The 15668-nt window shown below is 34.5% G+C and overlaps 2 protein-coding genes and 2 pseudogenes across 3 annotated transcripts; 2 read left to right on the forward strand and 2 right to left on the reverse strand.

Moving 5' to 3' along the window:
* Positions 1-776: 776 nt before the first annotated feature.
* On the reverse strand, positions 777-3652 carry LOC108477041 (uncharacterized). 2 transcript variants are annotated; one of them, XM_053023109.1, is made up of 8 exons: positions 3448-3652; positions 2611-2936; positions 2372-2464; positions 2082-2226; positions 1879-1989; positions 1711-1793; positions 1602-1631; positions 777-1218 (listed from the first exon to the last, which is right to left on the reverse strand). In XM_053023109.1, exons 2-8 carry the CDS (start codon positions 2908-2910, stop codon positions 1201-1203), a joined length of 780 nt encoding a protein of 259 aa, XP_052879069.1. In that variant the 5' UTR covers positions 2911-2936; positions 3448-3652; the 3' UTR covers positions 777-1200. The 2 variants fall into 2 exon arrangements, with proteins under 2 accessions (XP_052879069.1, XP_017634947.1); XM_017779458.2 differs by having other exon boundaries at positions 1574-1631; positions 3448-3651.
* An 807-nt stretch (positions 3653-4459) lies between these two features.
* LOC108476504 (nucleolar GTP-binding protein 1-like) lies at positions 4460-7280 on the forward strand (annotated as a pseudogene).
* Positions 7281-11646: 4366 nt separating this feature from the next.
* Positions 11647-13908, forward strand: LOC108479918 (rho GTPase-activating protein 5-like). Its single transcript, XM_017782770.2, has 5 exons — positions 11647-12251; positions 12344-12464; positions 12529-12648; positions 12750-12980; positions 13301-13908. The coding sequence occupies exons 1-5, from the start codon at positions 11824-11826 to the stop codon at positions 13793-13795; spliced, it is 1395 nt and encodes a 464-aa protein (XP_017638259.1). The 5' UTR covers positions 11647-11823; the 3' UTR covers positions 13796-13908.
* A 14-nt stretch (positions 13909-13922) lies between these two features.
* On the reverse strand, positions 13923-14896 carry LOC108479919 (acidic endochitinase-like; annotated as a pseudogene).
* Positions 14897-15668: the final 772 nt, after the last annotated feature.

Raw genomic sequence — 15668 nt, forward strand, 5'->3', positions numbered from 1 at the left:
CCACTGCAATTGATGTGAAATTGTTCACAAGATCACAATATTACTACACTATTCAAACCATGGTCATCATATCCTCTTAAATTTTTTTATTGCATCCAACTAAAATTGTTTGAGCATCAATGGTGATACCTTGTCCGATCATTTTTTATACGCAATGCTTTTGCATTCGAGCGAAAAGAGAGAGACCCATAGTGACTTTGTTCAAGGCTGCTCCTTTTATTGGAAGTGATAAAATTGGACTTATAGCAATGACACCCACGGAGGTGGCATTAGTGGCTGAGGTTGAGAATGATGAACTACCTATGGGAGATTTGAGAGTATTGTTACTAATAAAAAGGTTTGTTCAAGACTTTTCAAGTTTATCTCAGGTAGAACGGGGTTGTAATCAGGTTGTAAATTTGGGCCGAAAAGAATTAGTCAAGGCCTATACACATAGCTCTAAGTTTCGAACAAAAGTTTCAATTTCTCTCAAGACAAATATATACTTATACCAATTTAATTCAATTCTTAATGTTTTGACTGGTACAAAATGAACACGTGCAACCAATACAAGGTGAAATTTTCACCAATGCGAAAAAGAAACTAAATGTTCAATTTTACTACCGGAATGATATTAAGATTTTAACACTGAAATGATGCATAACAATCAAATTCACCCTCAAAGCTATCTATACCAAAAAAATAAATCAAGGGTAAAATTTATACCACTGTATATCAAATATTAACCTATATTTGTATTATATTATACAAATACTAAAAAGCTATATATATTGAAATTGTTATATTTATCAATAAAATATAAATATTTAATTAAATAAAAAAAGCACAAGGTTGAGTAACATAACAATTTGAAACGAATTTGGATTAGCTTACATGCTTAAATATTTTCAACATCGATACTAACACGTACCGTAATCCCGTCTTGGTCTATTGCTATCCCCATCAAATAACATCTTTTCTCTTGAAAATATTTTTCTAGCTGCTCACTTCCACATATTACCTAAACAAGAAAACTGCATATTCCGTTTTTTTAACATAAAATAAACGTACCACGTTATAAATTAAAGTAATTCATCATTGATAACCTATCCCAAAATCGAAGCCATTGAAACAGAGAGACACATATATTATATGGGTGTTACAATATGCTCCACTTATCTGCCAAAGCTTCAGTAATCCTTGCAATGCACATTGCAGCACTTAGCGGATAACCGGAAACTGCAATAAGAAATAAAACCATATAAGACAATGATTGTAGGTCTTGTCCCCTTAAGCATGATAAAAAAACAAATTTCATGCTTGTAAAATGTAAGTCTTAGATATTGTAATAAAGCTTGGATTTGGATAATCGTCAACTACAAGTATAGTTCCAGCAAGTGCATATTCTTGGAGAATCATACACCTATATCTGTATCCAATATAAGTAAGCACTGGTAATTTAGCTTTCGTCTATCTTATTGCCTTAGCTTGCTCAATTCAATGGTTCTTACGGGATTCGAGGGTTACTAATCAATATCCTTGAAATTTTCACAACACAATCTAACAAACATACAGATAAGAATGTGGAACTTACTCGCTATAAAATCATCTATATAATCTACCTCTATTTTCCCATGGGCCATTGCACCCACCTGAAAAAAATGCACAGAGATAGGATAAGGAAGCGATTATACATAAAGAGAGAAGGATCGTATGTCGCACAAGACTTACCACAAAAACAAGATTCACATCATCACCAACAGCATCTACGTATTTCCTCATTTTAACTAATTTGTCTGAGCTATATGAGAAACCTGATGTGCAAGAAAAAGAACTTGAGTTCCGGAAACAACGGATTTTACAGACAACACGAGAAACAACAATCAAAGTCAAACCCACCTATTTTGCGAGAGTTGACAGGAAAGTAATTGGTTACGGGATTCTTTATCACACGTAAAAGCTTTTCACGCTTGCCAACGGCAGTTATATTTAGTTTTTGTAGCAGTTGCACTGCATGATTGTTAAATAGGTCAATAAGAAACAGACTGGTAAGAGTTTCAAAATGCAGCAGAAGAGACAAAATCTCAGCCATGATAACTTACACATAATACCAGAGAACCGCTTATATGTTCTTGGAATTCTAACATGAGGTTTAACTTCAAAAAGTACACCTTTCTCAGTTCTAACATACACAGCTTGCAATCTCCCAGCCTTATTGACCGGACTATCTAGAATCGACAGTAGAGCCTATAGGGAAATGGCAAAAATAGCAGTTAGTTCATCATAGTTTTAACAACAGAGGATCAAGAATGCAGTATCAATTAATTCATCATACTTTTAAGAAAAGAAATATAAAGATAGCAATAAATAACAAAAAAAGGAGGAAAATAACCTGATGTGTTATGTCAGGTCTGTAATCAGCAGGATTCTTGTTATTTTTCCGCAAGAAATTGGCATGATCATCTGAGTTCAAGAGTTGAAAACTCTGTAACAATTTACAACCAACAAGATAAATTACAGTTGAAAACCAAACTTCTTTAATGAAAATTATCAATTAAAAAATACAAAAACTCATACTCGTAAACGATAACAGAAGCACTAAGCACATTACGAAGTTCAAGTTCGATTTACCTTTCCAACTTTAGCAACTTCCAATGAAGCCTTCTCAAGAACAAAAATGACCCCATTTTTGTTATTCTTTTTATCAGAGGGGACAATTGGGATTCCCACAAGTTCATCTGTTCCAGCTTCACCTCCTTCCTCTTCTTCTTTACCTACGACTTCCTCTGTTGGCTTTTCAATAGCAGCTCGTTTTGCTGGTTCTTTCTCTTCTTCTTCTTCTACTTGTTCTTCATGTTCTTGCTCTTTTTTATCATACTTCTCGCCTCTATTCTTCCGTTTCTTCCCTTTAATAGCATACGGTCGAACCATTTTGTCGGCTTGAAATATTATTTATCCTTTAAATAAGAAGCAACATAGTAAAAGATAACACTACATTAGAATAAGAAAATAATAAGCTTTTTTAGTGGAATTACTTTCATTGCTATTTTAAGAACCCGTTGCTACATTAGATTAGGACAACAATTGAATTTAAAAAACAAATAGCACAACTCCTATTCAAAGTTAGCTACTCGAAATTCGGTTCAAGCTCTCTGCTCGAGAAACAATACATGCTTGATGAGTATCGTATACTAATTTTCCAATACTCGAACTCCAGTTTGAACTGGAAATTAAGCTTTTGCATGTACAAGAAAAAATTTATATCAATTAAATTTAATAAAAAAAAAACTCAAGAGGGTACAATGGTCAGAGTTCACATAGTGGTGCGTAGCGGTGTATCGGACGCTTTTTTCTTGCGGTGGCGGCGCCTTCCACCACCGCGAAAGACCTCAACAGCGGTGTGAAGAAATAAAACAAAGCAGAAAAGAATGAGAAAAAATTATAAAAGAGAAGTTACGAACAACTTACAGTGGGCGGCGGCGAAGAGGGCGTAAACCGATCGACGGACGGGGGAGGCGTTCAAGGACGGCGATGGATTCTGTTTAAGCGACGGCTGTGAGAAAAAGAGTGAATAGGTAGAAGAAGAGAACCCTACAAGGTTTCTGACTTTAGTTTTAATTTGTTCAAAATTTTATTTTGGTTAAATGTCTTATTAGTCCCTGTTTGTATACAGAATTTGAGATTTAGCTCCTATATTTTAAAAGTTAAAACTCAATCTTAGTTTTTTATTTAAAAATCCTAATTAAGTTACCACCGCCATTGACTGTTTTTGTTAAAGTGTGCCAAAAGAAACTTTAAGGATCAAAGTGAAAAAAGGTATACATTAGGGACTAAAGTGTACATTAAGCCATAAATTTAATATGATATAAAGATACTCCCGTTCATTTCACGGGCTTCAGTAGTCTATAAAAGTGGGCATGTGCTGTGCCGGGCCAGGCCGGGCCGGGTCAGGTTCAACTAAAAATTTAGCTCTGAGTACGGTCTAAATAAAAAAATAGGCTTAAAATTTTACCTAAACCCGATCTGAATAAAATGTTAAAATTCAAGCTTGACCAGCCCATATATTAATTTTTATATTATTTTTATATAATTTTAAAATATATATAAACCATAAAAAATATTAAAAATCAAATAAATATTTCTCAACAAATTAAAAATAAATTTTAAAAATAAATATATTTAAATAACACTAAAATAGATGTAACTTAATAAGTAAATGTTTCTAAAATAATAACAAAATTAATAAATTTCTTTAAAATAATAAAAAATTAACAATAAAATAAATTTTATACAATATCTAAATAATAACAATAAAATAATAAGAACATAATAATAAAATAATAACAAAATAAATAATAAATAATAAAAATAATATTAAAAAATTATCATGTAATGAATTCGGGTTAAGCGGACTCAAATAAAAAATACTTTACCCAAATTCCAACTCATTTTTAAACGGATGTTACTTTTTACACCCTATTTTTTTCTTATCTTTTTGCCCAAACTATTTCGCATTCCTATGCACACCTCTAGTCGGCTATAAAAACTAGAACTCTAGTGTGCCTCCCTCTTACTCTTTCTTCTCTTGGGCTGAGCAGAAGCTTGTGAACTCCATTTCTGTTTGGTTTGAAGGAAAAAGAGGTACTAAACTGAAACCTGTGAGCGTTCTTCCTGTTTTCAGTTCTGATTACTGTATTTTATTGTTAACTTCTAAGCCTCTACTACAAGTTGTGTTATTTTATTGAATTTCATATCTAAGTTGATTTGTATACCTATTAACCTGTGTGGGTTTTTGTTGAGGGCTTTTATATTATTTTTCTAGAAAATTGAATCTGTTTGTAACTTCTCTTTTAAATTTGCTTGGGGTTTTTTTTCTTGAATCTAAGGAAAATAATCTCATGAACATATCTGTGTTTGACGTATTTGGCGGAAAACTAACTCTTAATCAGATGTCTATTAAGCAACGATTTCAAATTGTTGTCAAAATCCTTTTCATTTAACCTAACTCGTCTTCGTTTTGCTGCAGGTCAATAGTAAAAATGGTTCAATATAATTTCAAGAAAATCACTGTTGTACCAAATGGGAAGGACTTCATAGATATTATTCTCTCACGTACCCAACGGAAAACTCCAACTGTTGTCCACAAAGGGTATGCGATTTCCCGTCTCCGCCAGTTCTATATGCGTAAAGTTAAGTACACCCAGCAGAATTTTCATGAGAAGCTTTCGACAATAATTGATGAGTTCCCTCGCCTTGATGATATCCATCCATTTTATGGTGATCTTCTTCATGTTCTCTATAACAAGGATCACTACAAGCTTGCTCTTGGCCAGATAAATACTGCTAGGAATCTCATGAGCAAGATTGCTAAAGATTATGTCAAGCTATTAAAGTATGGTGACTCGCTATATCGGTGCAAGTCGCTAAAGGTTGCTGCACTTGGTCGTATGTGTACTGTCATAAAGAGGATTGGTCCTAGTCTAGCCTACCTTGAGCAGATTAGGCAACATATGGCAAGGCTGCCATCTATTGATCCTAATACTCGAACCATGTTGATTTGTGGGTACCCTAATGTTGGTAAGAGTTCATTTATGAACAAAATCACGAGGGCTGATGTGGATGTCCAACCTTATGCTTTCACTACCAAGTCACTATCAAGTAATTGATACACCTGGAATTTTGGACAGGCCATTTGAAGATCGAAATATTATTGAGATGTGCAGCATTACAGCATTGGCTCACTTATGAGCTGCAGTGTTGTTCTTTTTGGATATATCTGGGTCATGTGGGTACAGCATTGCCCAGCAAGCAGCTCTTTTTCACAGCATTAAATCTCTCTTTATGAACAAACCCTTGATCATTGTTTGCAATAAGACTGATTTGCAGCCATTGGATGGCATATCTGAGGAAGACAGGAAATTGGTCATGGAGATGAAAGCTGAAGCCATGAAGACTGTGATTGATCAAGGAAGTGAGCCTACAAATGAAGAAGGGGTGCTATTGACTGTGAGCACTTTGACTGAGGATGGAGTGCTTGCTGTGAAGAATGCAGCTTGTGAAAGGTTACTGAATCAGAGGGTAGAGTTGAAGATGAAATCGAAAAAAAATAAATGACTGCCTTAATAGGTTTCATGTTGCATTACCAAAGCCACGTGACCAAAAGGAACGGCCAGCTTGCATATCCCAGGCAGTTTTGGAAACTAAAGCCAAGCAAGCAGCAGAGAAAGAAAAGAGGAAAACTGAAAAGGATTTGGAGGATGAGAATGGTGGTGCTGGTGTGTATTCTGCTAGTTTGAGGAAGAACTATATACTGTCAAATGATGAATGGAAAGAGGACATAATGCCTGAAATTCTTGATGGTCACAATGTGTACGATTTCATCGACCCTGATATCTTGTTAAGGCTTGAAGAGTTGGAGCGTGAAGAGGGTCTTCGACAAGAAGAGGAGGAAGGTGATGACTTTGAGATGGATGGCCAAGAATTATCCCCGGAAGAGCAAGAAGCACTGGCTGAGATCAGGAAAAAGAAGAGCATGCTTATTCAACAGCATAGGATGAAGAAAAGCACTGCAGAAAGTCGGCCTGTTGTACCAAGAAAGTTCGGCACAGATAGAAAGTTCACAACAGAGAGGATGGGCTGACAGCTATCTTCTTTGGGGCTGGATCCCTCTCTTGCAATTAATCGTGCTCGTAGCAAGTCAAGAGGCCGGAAAAGGGAGCGATCAGTTGATAGGAGAGAGGGTGATGATGGAGATGCTATGGATATATATGACAACCAAGCAAGCAAAAAGCTCCGTCTAAGGTCTACATCTTGGTCAAGGTCACGATCACGACCTCCTAGTGAAGTTGTACCGGGAGAGGGCTTGAAGGATTCTGCTCAGAAGGTAAATGCTATTAAATTGGCCAAGAAATCTGTGTTAAAGAGGAACAAGAATGCTCGGCGTGGAGAGGCTGATAGAGTTATTCCCACATTGAAACCAAAGCATCTGTTCTCTGGAAAACGTTCCATTGGAAAAACTCAAAGGCGATAAGAATTGTAAGTTATTCTTAGTTCTGTTGCTCTTCATTGAATGATGCACCATCAACCATGCGTTCTCTGCGCTTAGTCTTTCTCAATCCGGAGACATAAACTTGTATAACTCTATCCTGTGGTTATTTGTTATGATGATAGTTTGAATGTGGATGAATATGAGAGATATAATTTGGACTTGATGTATGAATTTGTTTTCTATTTGTTTACAAGCTAAAGATGGTTTGTTCGATTTTATTTTGCAGGGTATCAGATTATGTTGGGGAGAGAAAGATTTTATTTGGTTGTTTGTTTGTTTTTTGGTTGGATTATGGCTATTTTATGTTCCCTTTTTGTTGTGTTCAAATGATTAATCGAACCGAATTAGTATTAACCGAATTAAGTGAACTTTTTAATCCTTTAACCGAATTAAATCTTAAAAAAGTAAGCAGTTTTTTCTATTCCAATTTTAGAATTAATAACAATTTAAATTTAAAATCGAAATAAAAAAAATTCATGGCAATTATAAAACTTTGGAACCCAAATCGAAATTGCAGACACACTATAGGACTATGAGAATGCTAGAAGTTGTATTACTCAAAATTACTAGTTATATACAAACGATGATGGGTGGCTTAGCCAAAGCCCCTCAAATTCTACTATCAACATCAATTCAATTCCCCGGTTTATAATATGTCTCTAGAAAGATTTAAACTACCTTAGTCTACTCTATACAAGATTATAACAATCTAGAGCTTCACGAATATAGTTTTAGTTCTTTAAACCTTTTGGACTCTTCAATTTTCGCCAACTTTTTAGGAACCTTTGGTGTTTCTCTCTTCCTTCGAGGATGTTCTAGTTCTGTCTCATGTGAGGGGGCTTATTTCAGCCTAGTGGCTACCGTTCGCACCCTTGGTGGGCTTCTCCACCACGATACTTTAACTTAATATTAAGGTCTTCTTCAGTCATGATACTTTAACTTAATTTTAGGGAATAATTTATATTAGAATGATCTTAAAAATTAAGATTTTTAGGCATCCATAAAAGTTTGCCACATCATCAAATTTTGAAGACATGAAGTTCTTATTATGCACTCATCCATGAAGAAATTATTTTATAGACCTTTTGCACCATATTATCTATTGTCCTTTTCAATTATTTAATAACATTTCAACAATTTTTTTCATATCCTTTTTCATCTTAAACCCTAAATTCTAAATCTTAAATCTTGAATCTAAATCTCGAATCCTAAATCCAAAACATAAAATCTTAAACGCTAAACTCGAATCCCAAACCCTTAAACCATGAATCCTGAACTCATAAATAGTAACCTTGAACCCTTGAACTTTAAACACGAACCCTAAACCTAAACCATGAATCCAAAACCCAAACTCGAACCCTCAACTTTAAATCTCAAACCCAAACCCTAAATCTTGAGGTTCGGGGTTCAAAGTTTAAGATTTAGGTTCGAGTTCAAGGTTGAAGGTTTTGAGTTGAGGGTAAAATAATTACCAAAATTATGTGTCAATAACAAGAAAAAATTACAAAAAAAAATTCTATTTTTTAAAAATTTGTAAAAGAAGAAAAGATGTTTGTTTATAATTTAAAAAATTAAAGTAATTTAATTAAAGTTAAATTAAGTTGGAGAAGATATTAGATATTTTTATTTTTAAAAAAGGAATTAATAATACAATTTAAATATTTTTAACAATTTTTTAAGTTTAGCGTTTCAAAATTTATTATTTAACCTAACCTATCAAAACAAAATTCCTGATTTCCTCCATATATTCTTAAATATTTTAAAAGAACCCTATTATTACTCTTTGGTTTGCTTATGTATGAGTATATAGACCTAAAATCCATAATGGGTCTTTGCTTGGGCCTCAACCGTTTTTGCATGAAATTATGGACATATGCATGATATCTAAACGCTTCCATTACGAGCCAAAATTTTAGTCAACGTTGAGTTGTTGAGGGCGTTAACATCATTGCCAACATTTGTATCTTTACTCCATTTTCACACACATATAAATCCCTGCATGTTTACTGGTAAAACCCTTCTTTGCATCTCTAAAGCATGTAGTAGTACCAATGAGGTCCTGAATACAATGACAAAGGTTGAGGTTTTGGGTTTTTTAGTATCAAATTTTAAGTCTCAATGTGCACAATTATCATGTGTGGGTCTTAAATCTCACCATGTGTTGTTGTCATATGTAGATTTAGTTTGGCAAGCCAGTTTTAGTCTAAATTATTCTGATTCTTAGTTAATTTGTGTTCAATATTAATTTGATTTTGTATTGTAGTTGCTCAATCGTATATTTGTGATTGTATTTATACTTATAAGCTCTAAAAAAAAAAATAAAGTAACGCAATAATCTACATCCCTTACTCAATAAAGTTTTTAATTAGTCTAATCGCGAATTTCATCCTTATATTTTACGAAAACTTAAAAATAAGTATTTCAACAAAAAACTTTCAAAATTTAATCTTTATACTTTATCAAATTTGAGGAGTAAAATCATGTTGTTAGTAAATAGGTGAACTTAAACCCTTGAGTTTTTCATTAATAATTTTGCATATCAATTATTAAACTTTTAATTTTTGTTAATTATAGGTGTTGAGGGGAAATTAACTCTTCAAATAAGTTTTGTCTTCAAAGTGTCATTTTTTAGACAATCAATCTGGACCTCAATAATCAAATGTATTGTCCCTATATCGAGATTTTATCTTTAGCATCTATAAAGAGTTAATATAGTTCATAAAAGAAAACATCTCAATTAGTGAAGATAAGTATTTATAAAACTCAAAATAAATATTAGTATTGAGCTTGTAAATAATTATATATTATATATAAAGTGAAGGTAGGTACCTCTATAAATTTTGGTTGACATAAAGTAAACTAGACTTCCGAGATAATTCAATATGGTTTTTAACTCAACAAGATGTACATCAACATCCGAGAAAAACAGGTCCAAACACCAAGAACTGAATCGCTCAACAAACATAAACAAGTTCAATAACTTTTCTTGATTTGATCACCAAAATCAAAGCTTCGGGGACTTAAAACAAAAGTCAGAACATTTAGAACCCCCAGCAAATGTGTCTATACCTGTGCATGCAAATTGCAAACTGCAAATGCAACAGTAGACATGTGAAGTGTAAAAAGCATTCCACTTTCCAGTTCAGACAAGATCAGGAACCGTCGGATCAACATCAGGCGGTGGGACTATATCTGCATGGTAGGTGTTCATTGTTCACGTGTCTCGTCGTATTTGCCGCTGCATGGTCATGGTGTATTTAATTAACCGGTAGCTACCCTTTCCATGTCTGCCTTTTACCTCCCTTGCTTTCACAAAACTTGGTTCTTAAAAGTACAAAACTCTTTACCATGTCCTATCTGTTCAGAACTATTTAACAGGCTTTTCCATCCACTTTTATATTAAAAGATTGGTAAAAGTGCTATAGAATTCCTCTATTAGTTGTTTAGATTACATTTTGTGTTCCTGTATTTAAAAAACGGTAGATTAAAAAGTAATTTGGTCAATTCTATTAAAATTTCAATCTACTTCTGTTGTTAACAATTGACATGGCTGACGGAATATAACCAGACAATTACAAGTGACATGCTTAGTGTACCTCATTCTAATGTATAGGGACCAAATTTTAAAATTATAAATAGATGAAATTTTTAACAGAAGGATCCGTTTGCTTTTTAATTTAACGTATAGGAGCTAATTTGCTCTTTTTTTAGTAAAAGGAAAAAAATACAATCTGACTTATAGTATAAGGGCCTCCATTGCACTTTTACCTATTTTGTTTGATCAAAGCTAGATACTTTTTAAGTAAAGTATTGAATTTAAGTTTTATGAATGAAGAAAATAGCAGTGGAACAAATTTGGTCCCCAAATCTAATTTGATTTAACTTTGAATTCAATCGAGGTTTTATGTAACTATGGGACATTGAAGGTGTCGTATAAAAGAAAGGTTAAATTTTGCTATCACTCCCTTTATTTTATAAAAAATTGTGGATTTAGTTCTTATACTTTTTAAATTAGTCAATTTTAGTCCTTATATTTTTAAAATTTTGAAATTTTAGTCATCACCCAAATAATAAGAATTAAATCTATTTGGTTAAATTCAATTACTAGTCTAGCACTATGCTTACAATTGTAGATTAGTCTATATTCTCCAATTGTACAATTCTAAGTCTCTATACTTTTCGAAATTTACAATTTCAATCTTGATACAAATGATGGTCATTAATCCATTAACTGGATTTTTAGTGAATAATGAGGAAATAACAAGTTGACATGGTATTACACATATGATAATATATTTGCCACATCAAATTTTAAAAATAATAGAACATAACATAATGGATTTAATAGTTATTCTTTTGGTGAGGACTGAAACTTTAAAATTTAAAAAGTAAAAGGACTAAATTCACAATTTTTGTTAAGTTCAGAGACTAATAACATAATTTAGCCTAAAGAACAGATGTTTAATGGGACCTTATGTGTATATATTACAAAAAAGGATTTTTTTTTCAAATATATTTTTTTAATGGTACTCTTGAAACTGTCTTTCTGCAATGACAGCTTATTAGTAGGGTAGAAAGCACCCATAAAAGCTTCAGATTTGAGACAAAAAAAGAAACCTTGCCATGTGCCCATGTGACTGTACTGTGGGGGACAAGAAGTGAATATATATGTATATATATGTACACTCCAATTTAAGTTGAATTTTAATGCATTTTTATAATTAATAAGAGCTGTTATTTTCATTTTCTCATATATAATACATATTTTAACGTAAGATTTTGGATGAGAGAGAACGATGGCTGGGTTGTTTCGATCCAAATCTTGTGGACTGCTCGGACTCAGTGAGTTAAACCATGCTGCTCCGAGTCCATTCTTTCACCAAACCAAGACGAATGACGATCATGAAGAAGAAGAAGATTTTGCAGAAGATGGGATGAACCCTATTGCTACGACGCCATTGATAAGCTCGAAATCGAAATTTGGTTGTAGTCATGGAGGACGACGAGACAACAACCAATTCCCGTTTATGGATATATTAGCAGCGTTGTTAAGGAAGTCATTAGTCACTTGCAGTGTGGACACCAACGACATATCTTCCATGGATATTAGCTTACCAACTGATGTCAAGCATGTCTCTCATGTTACTTTCGACTGCTTTAATGGCTTCCTCGGCTTACCTACTGAACTCCAACCTGATGTTCCCTCAAAGGTTCCTAGTGCCAGGTTTGTTTCTTCAAAGCCTTGGATCCATGAAAGTTCTGGTTATGGATTCTAAGAACTCAATTGATCTGTTTCTGTTTATTGCATGTTTACAGTGCAAGTGTTTTTGGGGTTTCTCCTAAGTCAATGCAGTGTTCTTATGATGATAAAGGGAATAGTTTGCCAACAATTCTTCTTATGATGCAGAGTTGTTTTTATGATGAAGGAGGTCTTAAGGTAAGAGTCTTAGCCTATGTTGGTTTAATGACTAAATTGTGTTTTAATTGTGTTTCATTTGAAGGCAGAAGGAATATTTCGGATTAATGCCGAAAATAGTCAAGAAGAGTATGTTCGAGACAAGTTAAACAAAGGTATCTTACCGCACGGAATCGATGTCCATTGTTTAGCTGGTTTGATAAAGGTATAGATATATATAAGCATGTCTGGTTTTAAACCTTGGTGATGATTGAATTTGTGCCTTGCGATTCACGGCATATCTGGTTTCGGATTAATGTTTCGTAGGCATGGTTTAGAGAACTTCCTAGTGGAGTGCTCGATTGCCTTACACCGGAGCAGGTGATGCATTGCAACACGGAAGACGATTGCGTTGAGCTTGTGAAGTTGCTTCCTTCAACAGAAGCTGCTTTACTTGATTGGGCTATCAATTTGATGGCAGATGTTGTGGAGTATGAACAATACAACAAAATGAATGCACGCAACATCGCGATGGTTTTCGCACCGAATATGACTCAGGTACTTTTCTTTGTTGCATTTAGGGGTCTTGCTAGTTCAACTGCACCGGGGCGAGTGGCCTGGTGAAGTGAGTTCACCTTGTGTGTTTCACAGCTGCCCTGTTTCGGACAGTAATGGACGGCCTAAACATGTGGACATTGGAGTAAACATTACTGTCCCTTGGGGTAGTATAGTATTGTTGGCCTCTCATCTCGGCAGAGTGGCAGAGTGGAAGGCTAGGACCGGAGAGAATCCGCCATAACTGATTTCTCCTTATTCTGTTCTGAAACACTTAGTTTTAGGAAAAAAAACTGAATGAGGAATATATCTACCTAATGCAGATGGCCGATCCCTTGACAGCATTGATTCACGCCGTGCAAGTGATGAACTTCCTCAAAACATTGATCTTAAAGACAATTCGAGAAAGGGATGAGTCCGCTACCAAGGACAGGTTGCTTCCATCTTGCTCAGATTGTCCTACAGGCATAACCGATACATGTGCATCTAAGGAACCTGCCACTGCTAAGTTCTTGAGGGTTGCCACATTGAGTAGACTCGAAAGTGACCCCGAAGAGAAACAATGGAGCAGTCAGGATAGTAACAGAGAAGAGGAAGTTGAGTCCATTTCAGGCAACAATATACTAAATGAATGGGAAATGGGAAATGTTGAAACTGAATGTAGAAGTGGATATGATAACGGTGACCGGCTAAGTTTAAGAAAAGGTGTAAGGCGATTATGCAGGCACCCGATATTCCAGTTGAGTAAGCCGACGAAGAAGACACGGAATCTCGGGATTGTAAATACTAGAGGAAGAGGTGGAGAAGCTTGGGTATGATAAACTTCAATGGTGATTGTTGTTTGTGTAATATGCATTACAATGGTATACTCCTTGTACTAGCGTATGATGTGCAGTATTGAAAAAGTAATGAACTGAATCTTAATCTGCAATTTTAGGTAGCATAACTGAAAATAGTTTCATAAATGTAGACGATATATTTATAATACGAGTAATTTATAAGAGTTGAGTATATATAGGTCTCAGACATGGCTCTTGATGGAAGAGCTATATCCACTTTGATCATCATAATACTTGGACCAAAGCATAACTCCGCCGTACTTGGAGGAATTCTTTATGGCAGGGAGGACCTTGGATGTGAGATCGTTTACGGGGATGAAACCGCTGCCTGCTGCATCAGGAGCTGCCGGTAAGCCAAGGAATATCTTGGTTGCCGGGATATCCGAAGTCCATTGTTTCCATGCATCTTCAAGGTTGGCAATATCGGCCGACAAGTATTGGCAAGGAGGGTTGTTATAGAATTGGACCCAAACATAATCAAAAAGACCCGTTTTCAATGCATTTCCAACCCAAGCATCAGGGAATGGGCATTGAGGAGCTGCAGTTAAGTACACTCTCTTGCCTTTCTTGCTATATCCCGAAAGGTATTTCGCGAGATCGTCCCAATGTTCCCCTGTTCCTCCCTCGATATCAAAGTCGATCCCGTCAAAAACAGCAGGTCCAAGCGGTCGAGACGACGACGTTCCCCCCAAGAAATTGTTCCAAAGATACATCGCGACTTGCCTAGCGTCATCAGACGAAGAAAGGGAGTAACTACCAGACCTCCTCCTATCGAAAGAATCACTTTGACACCTTTAGCTTGACACGATTTAATGTCGGAGCTTAACCCAGTACAACCATTGCTATAAGGATCACAATGACCGGCAAGGTTTATCATCGGAGTTTGGCCATTACCAAATGTTGCCAAGAAGGCTATATTCACATATTCATAATTCCCCGTCGCGCAAGTCTCCGCTAAGGTGCCTTCATTACCATTTTGGCCCCAGTAGATGGAAATCCCGCCACCATATGAACCAGTTGCTAACACCAAAACCATCAATAGCAGATGAACGAAACTGATATATTCAGCTTGAATGCCATGTTCTTAGGTTACTTTATTACACGACCGAGTTGTTTGTGTGTTGAAACCATGGAGGTGAAGCTCCATATTTATAGCAAAAAAAAGGTGCTTGTTGTTTGACAATTATTCTGAAAATTTGCAGCTAAGAACGCAGCGTACCAGTAGGCTAAAACTGTCTCTATATTTTAATGATTTACCGTAGACTACACGCAAGCAATATATGCCAATTTAATGGCAATACCTGAGACATTTTTGTTGAACACTAATTCCTACGATATGTCATTGAAGAGTTACAAGCACTGATCCTTTATTAATAATTTTTGGTTAGTAAATATTTGAATATTAAAACATACTTCAAAGTTTCTGTAATTTTTATATTTGAAATTTAGTATCAGTATTTTTATTTTTAATAATTTAGTTTTTATTTTTCAGTTTAAAAATTCAAATTTAATAGTTAACACCATTAAATTATTTTGTTAAATTTAATTGATGTAACATTTCAAATTAAAAAAAACTTCAGTAGCCATGTAACAATAAAAAACATTGTAATGGACTTGAATTTAACAAATAATTTTAATAGTGTTAATAACTCTTAAAAGTTACGTCAACATTTTAATAAAAAAGTATTAAGCTAATCAATGACATTGTAAAAAAAATTTAAGGTACCAAATTATGTCAAAATTTGAAGTATAAAGATTGAATCTTAAATTTGAATGTAACATAGGGATCAAAATTAAAATTTAACCGTTGTTATATAATCTAAAATTTGAGTGTAGCATAAGGACTAGAATT

The sequence above is a fragment of the Gossypium arboreum genome, chromosome 12 (genome assembly GCF_025698485.1).
Source record: "Gossypium arboreum isolate Shixiya-1 chromosome 12, ASM2569848v2, whole genome shotgun sequence".
Lineage (NCBI taxonomy): Eukaryota > Viridiplantae > Streptophyta > Magnoliopsida > Malvales > Malvaceae > Gossypium > Gossypium arboreum.

Coding starts and splice junctions, on each gene's coding strand:
- LOC108477041 (XM_017779458.2), bottom strand. CDS start 2,910: ATGGTTCGACCGTATGCTATTAAAGGGAAGAAACGGAAGAATAGAGGC. Junction 2,465..2,610: donor AAGTTGCTAAAGTTGGAAAG/GTAAATCGAACT, acceptor AAATTGTTACAG/AGTTTTCAACTCTTGAACTC. Junction 1,794..1,878: donor TGTCAACTCTCGCAAAATAG/GTGGGTTTGACT, acceptor CTTGCACATCAG/GTTTCTCATATAGCTCAGAC.
- LOC108479918 (XM_017782770.2), top strand. CDS start 11,824: ATGGCTGGGTTGTTTCGATCCAAATCTTGTGGACTGCTCGGACTCAGT. Junction 12,252..12,343: donor TCAAAGGTTCCTAGTGCCAG/GTTTGTTTCTTC, acceptor GCATGTTTACAG/TGCAAGTGTTTTTGGGGTTT. Junction 12,649..12,749: donor GTTTAGCTGGTTTGATAAAG/GTATAGATATAT, acceptor AATGTTTCGTAG/GCATGGTTTAGAGAACTTCC.